The sequence below is a fragment of the Helobdella robusta genome (assembly GCF_000326865.2).
Source record: "Helobdella robusta unplaced genomic scaffold HELROscaffold_111, whole genome shotgun sequence".
NCBI classification, from domain to species: Eukaryota; Metazoa; Annelida; class Clitellata; order Rhynchobdellida; family Glossiphoniidae; genus Helobdella; species Helobdella robusta.
The window spans coordinates 209,888-220,599 of NW_008703624.1; the positions used below are offsets into that span (position 1 = coordinate 209,888).

General features: G+C 36.6%; 1 protein-coding gene across 1 annotated transcript; it reads left to right on the forward strand.

The window, feature by feature from the left end:
• Positions 1–4,466, forward strand: HELRODRAFT_183585 (hypothetical protein; the record flags this gene model as incomplete). Its single annotated transcript, XM_009013175.1, has 9 exons — positions 1–85; positions 533–751; positions 875–1,031; positions 1,341–1,627; positions 1,722–1,765; positions 1,858–2,223; positions 2,311–2,392; positions 2,445–2,714; positions 4,249–4,466. 9 exons carry the CDS (start codon positions 1–3, stop codon positions 4,464–4,466), a joined length of 1,728 nt encoding a protein of 575 aa, XP_009011423.1.
• Between the last annotated feature and the right edge of the window lie 6,246 nt (positions 4,467–10,712).

Genomic DNA, 10,712 nt, shown 5'->3' on the forward strand with positions numbered 1-10,712 from the left:
ATGGCGCAAGTGTGTATGTTGGCGCGCATGTTGTATGTAGGTGTGCAGGCTGGTCGAATGTCGTATGAATTAGTTTTGTGTGCAGGTTGGTAGAATATTGTATTAACTAATTTTTGTGTGAATGTTGGTGTGGTAAGGCGCAAATATAGTGAGTATGTGTGAGAATGAATGTTCTTTCAGTTTGTTTATTATATAAGCGTTTTGGGGGGTTAGTTTTTGAATTAGTTTTTGGGAAAGTTTTCGAGTTAGTTTTTGATAGAGTTTGTTTTTGGGGTTATTGTGGTTTGTAATTGGTTAGTCGGTTCCTGCATGTTTGGCTGCTCTGGCGTTTGTTGTTTTGGAATTTCGTTCATTATTACGGCTGGTAAAAACAGTTTTCGATTACTCACAATATTTAATTTAGTTCAGTCGTTGACTTTGAAACATTTAATTTAAAGAATATAGTAAGTAAATATTATTTTGTTTGTTTATTAATAAAATTATTTCAGTTAGGTTGTGTTTGGCACTTTTAAAAACTAAAACATGTTTGAAGGAGACTTGCTAGCGGTTAATAGAGCCAGATTAACCGACCAGCAAGCAGGGCGCGATAACTCTTCCGACCGACCCGTGTTTTACGACCCGGAAATAAAAAGTTGTGAAAAGGCGAGTCCCGGCCAGAAGCGAGACTACCTAGGCTGGCGGCGGCGGTTGTTGATTTTCGACCGAAGGAAGGATTCCGCCGCGCGGAAAAAGTTCCCAATTGGCGCTCAACGTTGGACTCTTCTTCAAAAGTTTTAGGTGACAAGTACAGCAGGATTCAAGGTGATTACCCTCGTCAATTTTTAGGTGACGGGTATATCACATAAAATTAAAATTGTTTTTCCCAAACTTTTAGGTGACAGGTATGGCAGTGACCGAAATGAAATTCCTAATTCCAAATTTTTAGGTGGCAGGCACGATAAGAGCCGTAACGAAACTTTCCCAAATTTTTTAGGTGACAGGGCTGGTCCTACTGAAAATATTTTAGATTTTAAGTATCAGGTAGGTCAACAGTCAGTACCGGAGGCAGTTGTTTGAGTTGTTTGGAAAACTTCTCCAGGATTTTCAGGTAATGGGTTTAACGACGCACAGATAATTTTCAGTTTCAAGTCTGCGGAATTCACGCCAGAACAAGTTTTATCAGTTTATAAGCCTACGCCAGCACAAAGGCCCTCTGTTATTCGTAAACGTAATAATGTTTCTAATTCCATGAATAGGTGCAGAATGGTTTAAGAGGATGAAGAAGTCGAACATAGTCTTTCGTTCGACAACCACGGGGAATCACTGCATTGTCAGCCGAATGTAAATACCAAACATCACAGGTTGGTCCGACATCATGAGCTGTTAAAACCAGACAAGTTTGATGGCCCTGGGTGTCTCAAAACTTTTCTTAAGAAGTTCGAGATATGTGCAATGTATAACCGATGGAGTATGGACAACATGGAAGCGTATCTGTCATGTTCGTTGACAGGTGAAGCTGCTAAAGTTCTTTGGGACTTAGCAGAACTAGGTTATCAAGAATTAGTAACAAAGCTAGAAAACCGTTATGGAACTAGTGGTCACGAAGAGTCGTATAGATATGAGTTGCAGACTCTTCGACGCAAACCAGGTGAGTTGCTTCGTGAATTATCACAAATGGTATAAAAGTTAATGTCGTTAGCTTACCCGGGCGAACAGTCAAAGTTGGTGGTACATTTAACAAGAGATTTTTTTATTTGCTCTTAATGACGCTGATTTAGAACTGAAAGTTAGAGAAAGGGAACCAAGAAATATTGATGATTCGTTACGAATTGCACAGCGCCTTGAAGTTTTAAAAAACTTAGTTAATTCATCCTACAGGTTAGGAACATGCAGGATACAACAGAAAACAAGATGAAGGCAGTGGAGCGACAAATGAACGCGCTTCATCAATCGGTTGACTTCATTCATAGCCATAAGGTACAGTCAGCTGTTCCTCGGATCCGGGGTGACAAGATTTGTTTTGACTCTGTAAAACCAGGAGTCTTCATCTCCCAATGCTCTCAAAAAAATATACCAAACAAGTTTCAGTCAAGCAATCAAAAGGGTCGGAATAATTGTTACAGATGCGAAAAATCAGGCCATTTCAAAAGGGAATTTCCAGAGAAAGAAAAGTCGAATAAACAATCAAAACGCGTGAACAAATCTAATGAAAATGATGACCAAACTTTATATCTGCCAATTTCGGTAAATGGCAGAAAAAGATTGGGTTTGTTGGATAGTGGAAGGAAGCAACGTATCCATCATCTTGTCCTCAATGGTTGACGTCGCAAGGGTCACACCTACCAAAAGATCGCTGAAGGCTGTGAACAATACAGAGATTCCAATAAAGAGGAAAATGAGGCTATGGATAAAGGTCGGTGGATTTTCTAAGCTTGCTTCATTTTTGGTATCAAACCACGTATCAGAAGTTATCTTGGGTTTAGATTGGCTAGTAAATAATAAAGTCTCATGGAAGTTTGGCAAAGCACAAATTACCATTGGTAACAAAAATATAATAATGAAGTTGATCACTAAAAGATTGTCAGAGAGGCGATTGTGCCGAATCTACTCCAATGTAGAAGTGCAACTTCCAGCACGAGCTGAAATAGATGTACCAACAAAATTGGTGGTACGCCAGCCATCCAAATTAACATTGACAGATTGTGTATGTTCTGAAGCAAAGCAAGTGACGTCAGGTGTATTTGTTGCTAGAACGTTGCTTCCGATAAAATACGATGGTTAATGCGTCAGAATATTAAACGTAAATGACGAATCCAAGTTGATTAAACAGGGAACGAGGTTGGCCGATCTTTCATGGGCCATGGTGGAAAACAAGTTGGATCAACAAGTTGGATTTTTAGGTTTAGCTAAATATTATCGACGTTTTGTTCATGAATTTTTACAATTGGCAAAACCGTTGAACTTTCTCCTAAGGATCAAACGAAAATTCAGCTGGGGATTGGAGCAGCAAAAAGCATTCGAAAATTTAATGTCTGCGTTGACAACTGCACCGGTTTTAGCTATGCCACAAGACGATGGATTTTTTGTTCTGGACACGGATGCTTCTCAGTAAACTATTGGAGCAGTATTGCCGCAGTTGCAGGATGGCAAAGAAAAGGTAATTGCTTATGCTAGTCGGACCCTGAGTCGAGCTGAAGAAAATTATTGCACTACGCGAAAAGAGTTGATAGCAGTGATTTATTTTTTAAAATACTTCAAGCAACATTTGTTAGGTAGGCATTTTACCATCAGAACGGATCTTGCAGTACTGACATGGTTGAGAAACACACCCGACCCTATTGGTCAACAGGCAAAATGGTTAGAACAAATGGAGGAGTTTTATTTTAATATTATCCACAGGGCAGGTACGAAACATGGTAATACAGATGCCATGTCTTGGAAACCGTGTAAAAAAGAGTGCTGCAAGCCAGAAAGACGAGCGGTGGAACAGATTAAAAAAGCAGACGAATTTACTGACCTGAAAGAGGGTCAATATGCGGATAAGACAATCCAGGTTTTTTCAGTAGCTGCAGGAAAATTCTGCCAAACCGCCCTGAGACGACATATCAAGTGAAGATAGGACCTATGGGACCGTCTAGTGATCAAAGACGGAGTCTTATGTAGACAGCTCGAAATAACAGAGACTGGAGATATGGTTTGGCAGGCCTGGGTGCCTACAAATATGATTAACTCTGTATTATTAATTGCCCATACAGGAATAACAGGTGAACATTTAGGAGTGAGTAAACTGAAAGAATCCGTTCAACGAAGAGTTTACTGGACAACATGAAAAACTGATGTTGAGATGTTCGTCAAGACGTACGAGAAATGCAGTCGGTATTACTGGGGTAAGCCACCATGGCGAGCAAAAATAAAAATAATGTTGTCGGGCATGCTCTGGACATCACCGGGCAACATCCAAAATCGAAGAAAGGCATCATATCTTTATAAAAACGATTTTGGGACCTTTTTCGAAAAGGACAGAAGCATTTTCGATACGAAAACACACAGAAAAGTTGAAAACATCGCCGTACAATCCATCATCCAATGGGGCGATAGAGCGATTCCACAAAACGCTTAATTCAATGCTGATCAAAGTTGTGGATGAATCCCAAAGTGATTTGGATGAACATTTACCACAAATTATGGCAGCGTACCGGGCAAGCGTACATTTGGCGACAGGGTTTACCCCAAATAGGTTATTTTTAAGAAAAGAAAACATGATGCCAGTGGATCTGGTGTATCGATTGCCTAACGAATCCAGCCTAGGTGAGGCTTACCCTGAATTTGTGAAACAAGTGCTCAACCGGTCATTAGTAGCTCATCAATTGGCGCAGGAAAGACTAAAGACAGTGCCACTTTATAAAAAGTCATTGTCCGATTCTAAGGTCAAAGTTTTGACTCTACAACCGAGAGACAAGATATGGTACCTGTACCCAAGATCTTGACAAGGTATATCTCCAAAATGGGTCAGCCCATACGTGGGTCCATATATAGTGGATCATTTAATTCCTCCAGTCAACGCGGCAATAAAAAAAACGACAGAGCTAAACCGTTTGTCGTCCACATAAAAAAAATTAAAATTGATTTGTTGATTAATTTCTGTTAATTTATTCTCATTTTTTTAGATAGGATGAAACAGTGCACCAAATGTGGGAGAAGGATATTAGCACGCAACTACAAGAGACATTTTGACAAGTGCACTGGAGCAGGAAACAGTGCATCAGATAGCCAGCTGGTGTCATTGCGACGGGCAGTTCCGTATTTAGAGAACAATACACCGGAGAAGACGGTCAACGCTTTGAAATTATCTTTCCCGGATATTCCGTCAGGTGAATTGTGGAAAGGTTACATTGTTGCAAGGGCATCAATGAGTGAACTGGTCGCAGCATTGACCTCGAGTTTCTTGCTTGAAAATTGTGCCGAGGAACCGACACAACGAAAAAGACGAGCAAGCAAACCCAGATAGTGGGCGAACCAGTTTGTAGCTTTCGAACTGCCCGATGAAGAAAACCAATCAAAACAGGTCAGAGAGTAAGTAAATATTATTTTGTTTTTTTTTTGTTTATTAATAGAATTATTTCAGCTAGGTTTTGTTTGTCACTTATAAAAACTAAAACATGTTTGAAGGAAACTAGCTAGCGGTTAATAGAGCCAGATTAACCGACAAGCAAGCAGGGCGCGATAACTTTTCCGCCCGGCCCGTGTTTTCCGACCCGGAAATAAAAAGTTTTGAAGAGGCGAGTCCCGGCCAGAAGCGAGACTGCCTGGGCTGGCAGCGGCGGTTGTTGATATTCGAGCGAAGGAAGGATTTTGCCGCGCGGCAAAAGTTCACAATTCTATTCTATCAGCATGTACAATTTATTGAATATTACATAGCAAACGGGTATCAGCTGATGATGCATACACAATTGCAGATTAAACAAAATTAACTTCTTTATTAAATCCAGCACGGCCGTCAAAAAATGGACTCGCGATGCAAAGATAAACAGGAATGACATAATAAATAGAAATGTAAATTACAATAATTACATACTTAATTTAGTTAGTATATAGTCAAATAAATTGTACAGGCATGTCATTTGATTTTTATCTAAATTTTCTTCTTTGGCAAGCCAAAAGCATGATAAATATAAATCAACGATGACTGCCTCTTTCAAATTTGAATTTAAATTGTAAAATCCCAATGAGCCGGTTATGATTCTAATAAAATAAAATTTGTTATATTTAGAATTTGTGGTTTATATTTTGCCTCAAACTAACTCTTCGAGACATTTTTTGTCGACAGCTTCGAACAATTGCTGCAAAATAATATCATTAAACTTCATAGTCAGTCTGACGTGTTCACAATCGATGGCAAACTTAAAACATAACAGGAATTTGAGAATACTGAAGAAAATATAAATTAGTAACAAATTTGTATTAAGCAATTTCGATGTTAAAAAAGTTTAACAAGAAAAAATAAAAAAAACTCTTGCAAAATTTAAAAAAAAACCATAGGCGACACAACAATTATTAAAATACTGAGTTCAGTTTAAACAAAGGTGAATTTGAGTATCTAATATGACTGTTATGATGTTAAAATTATTATTGTCACAAAGCTTGATAAAAAAAAATAAAATTTCGCTTTTCGACGTAGATAGTTGAGTTGTTATTCGCGCTACTCTTAAGAATTCGAACGATTGGACTAAATTTTTTCAATTAATTTACATCAATTCATATAAATATTATATATATATGATATATATATATATACATATATATATATATATATATATATATATATATATATATATATATATATATATATATATATATATATATATATATATATATATATATATATATATATATATATATATATATATATATATATATATATATATATATTGATTGATAACCAGAAATGACATTGGTTTTCAAACGCAAGTTTATGTAAAAGACACCAATTTGGGATTTTGTCTTAATGGTAAAAGCGAGACCTCAGAACAATATAAAAATAGTGTTATATTTTCTTTAGTTAACAGAGTGTTTCAACATTGCTCTGATTATACACTCATCAACTCAGAATTATTAAGAATAAAAAAACTTCTCGTGAACAATAATTACTCTTTGAAACAAATTGATCTAGTCATAAATAGATTAACCAAAAAATATCATGAAAATGCACAAAATATACATCAAAATAATGAAATTACCAACAACGTTCCAAACAACAATGAACAAGAAGATAATGGCAACCCCTCCACCACGTCTAATAACTTTGATAATAACAGCATCACAAGGCTCACTACAAACAGTAATAACAATAACAACAACAATAACAAGAACAGCAACAACAACAGCCGTATCATTAGAAACCAAATCAACAACAAAATGGGCACATACACAACATATCAATTTTAACACCGAGATGGTATAGGAATACCGAAAAAAACTTTTTGTTCAATCATGCATAAAATAAAAAAAAATTTGGTATTGAACTCAAGAAACTTAAAAATGATTTACGATCAATCGTTAGAAAAATCAAAAAGTTAAATTGGAAGTCAACTAACGCAGAATATGATGATGTTTTCATTAATATATATGTATATTAATGAAAATCTTTAACCTAAAATTTTTTGACTAATAAAAAGTCTTAATCCTATATATATATTAATCCTATATATATATATATATATATATATATATATATATATATATATATATTGATTGATTGATAACCAGAAATGACATTGGTTTTCAAACGCAAGTTTATGTAAAAGACACCAATTTGGGATTTTGTCTTAATGGTAAAAGCGAATTTACTATCAAAATTTAAAAACATCCCAACTAATCATGAAAATTAATTGCCTTCCTGCAACTACTCAACTACAACAAAGTCATCTAATATATGAATATAAATGCTCCGTCGGAGAATGTTCGCACCGTAACAATGCTTCATATATTGGAATGACAACTACCACATTGTCAAGACGTTTGACCATGCATCTACAAGATGGAGCAATTAAACAACATTATCAACAACAGCATAACATCACTTTAACACGACAAATGTTAAATAACACGCAAATAGTTTATTGTAATAACAACATCACAAACCTGAAAATCGCTGAATCAATTTTCATTACAAAACAAAAATCCCTACATTCTACCTTCAAATAGATTACTAAATTAAAACAACAATTATTATAATTATAGCAACAACAATTACGACAACAGTAATAATTATAACAATGTTACCACCAACAATATTGATGATGTAAACAACAATCATACCAATAGTGACAACCTTAACAACAACATCAACAACACCAACAACAACATCAACAACAACATCAACAATAACAACAACAACAACAGTGCCAACACTGTAGATACCAATGCTACAACCCACAGCGCCAATATCAGTTGCAATTGGAACATCATCAATAGTGACAACCCTAACAACAACATCAACAACAACAACATCAACAACAACAGCATCAACAATAACAACAACAGTGCCAACACTGTAGATACCAACGCCACAACCCACAGCGCAAATATCACTTGCAAATGGAACATCATCACAAGAAGCAAGAAGAACCACAGCGATAATAATAATAATGGAAACTCTTTTATTTCAATCAAAGTCAATCTAACGAATGGAAGAAAATAGAATAATTAAAATATATACTAATGTAATAATATTCAATAAAACCACAATGCTCATTATCTATGACAAGTGCAAAACGGTAAAATATTCAAATTGGTTACGGATTGTTTCTATCGCAATAAATGGCATACGTCGATTTAATAACTGTATAAGTTAATTTGTTAATAAATGTAATCGGCCATGAATTTTTAATTAGAGACAAGTTTAAAACATTAAAAAAACCAATCGGGGTGATTTCAAATGTTTTCAAAACAATTAAACTGTTTTTAAAGTCAGCCTTTAAACACAATAACAAGTTATTTTCGTATTTCGATTGTTTGTAATTTTTTGATTTTATCAGATTTGTTTCATGGCACACCGTTAATTCGATGACTTCAATCTTGTGGTCGCGCAAAATGGCGATGTCTGGACGAAGAGCGTCGAACAGTTGCGATATTGGCAGGACTCCTTACGAGACGATATCAGCGAATATCCGGCAGTCCGGCTGTCGACATGTTTTTAACCAACTGACGATTTCGGATAAAATTTTATTATGACGTTCAGTATATCTTGCTAACGCGACAACAGATCCACAGTTGGACACAACGTGTTTGTTAGTTTATTGAGCGCCGCAAAGAGGACATAGGGAATCGTGGCTCTTTCCCCATCTGAGCAGATTGGCGTTGTTCGGCAATTGCTGTATAAGATATTTCCTGGCAAATTTGTAGAGAGTTTCTGAAACCAAATCTAATTGTTTTGACCAATGTGTTATTCGCGATAGTGATATTACCTCTGTTACTGATTTAACAATGGAACACTGGCTCTGAAGCGACACAACATGATTCCAGTTGGCAGTTATCTGATCTTCCTTTAAATGTTTTAACGAATGAGTTGTTGTGTCTGTATCTGATAATAAATTGTCCACCATTTTGTAGTCTATTGATGTTTCCCGCCAGAGACAGCGAATTTCTGAGTTTCGGTTCGTTTTGAAGTAATTGCAGAGTTTTAATCTCATTTTTAACGCAGTATCCCTGAGTGAAACAATATTATGACCTGCTGTCTTCAATGGTAGCCTTAGAACCTCTGATACACAACCGCTAATTGGCATCGTTAGCCAATCTCTAACTGCCTCTGTCACCATGTTGTCCAAGTTATTTTTTATCCACGTCAGTGAAAGATTATAGCTTCTCAATTCAAATTTTAATTGTGACGGGATAAATCTTCTTAAGACCTGGAGTTTCATTTGAGTGGAAACCTTTAGATCCGTTGTCCTCTTTAACAGTCTTGTTAATTTGGAAACCGTTTCTTCTTTGGCCTTTGTGTCCTTTAGTTCCGCATCATATATTTTACCCAGATATTTGAATCCAGAGCCCAATTCAACGGGTGGAATGGGAATGTTGTCTATTGTCAACCTGGGCAAAAATTGTTAGCCATCTTTTTTCATCATACCGAACACACATTTGTCCACTCGCATCTGCATGTCTGACCATCGGCACCAAGCTAGATTCAGATCAATTAGCTTTTGAGCACTTTCCGAATTGTGTGCTATTATTGCTGTATCATCTGCAAACTGCATCCATGATCTAGCCCTCACATCTGACGTCGGTCCCCACAGGTAGCCGCATTGTTTAAATTCATCACCCTCCAAGATTTTCATCAACGGGTTAAAGCAAAGGTTAAACAACAACGGCGAACATGGATCACCCTGTAGCACTCCTTTTCTCACTCGCAACAACGGTGAGTTGATCATTAATTGACACTGATATTGCATAGCTCGAGTAGATTGACAAAACTAAATTTCGGAATAATTGAGGAACATGATAGTAGAGTAAAATGGAATTAATAAGCTGATGGCTTACCTCCCCAAACGCATTCCGAAGATCCAGCAGAGCAATAATTATCGAGCGTTGATATCTTTTTGCATCTTTCATTAGATGTGATAGCATCTGTGTGTGCTCTGCTAGGCCATCGAGCGTAGGTTAAAAACCTTTCTGTATATTTGTGCTGATAAAATTATTTTGTAGGAGGAAGTTGTGAAGACGATTTTTGATTAATGTAGAAAATATCTTGTATAGTACAGGCTGGAGAGTTATGGGGCGAAAGTTAGCCGGGTCATTTGCATCACCTTTTTTATGAATAAGAATCGTTAAGGCTTTTCGCCAACACAGCGGAATTGTTTCGGCATTCCAACATTTAACTATTAATTTATGAAGGTATGTGCGGAGAATTGGACATCTTTTTAGCGCAATAACCGAAATTTGGTCCAGCGGACAAGGTGTGGCTTTGGCCTTGCACCTTCGAACAATCGCAACAACTTCCTTATATGTCGGTTTATCGATGTCACCCTTAACTGACGGTTCCGGCAGGGGATGAATCCAATCTGGAAATTGGAATGAAGATCGAGCGTCGGCTATCAATCCATTGTGGAAAAAAGTTTCACGGTCGGCCGCATTAAATTGAGGAGCTACATTTGTTGATGATGAAAACGATGATTTGCAGGCCCTCCAAAAATTGTTGTTGAACTGGTTTGTATCCATTGCGGAGCACGTTTTCTTTG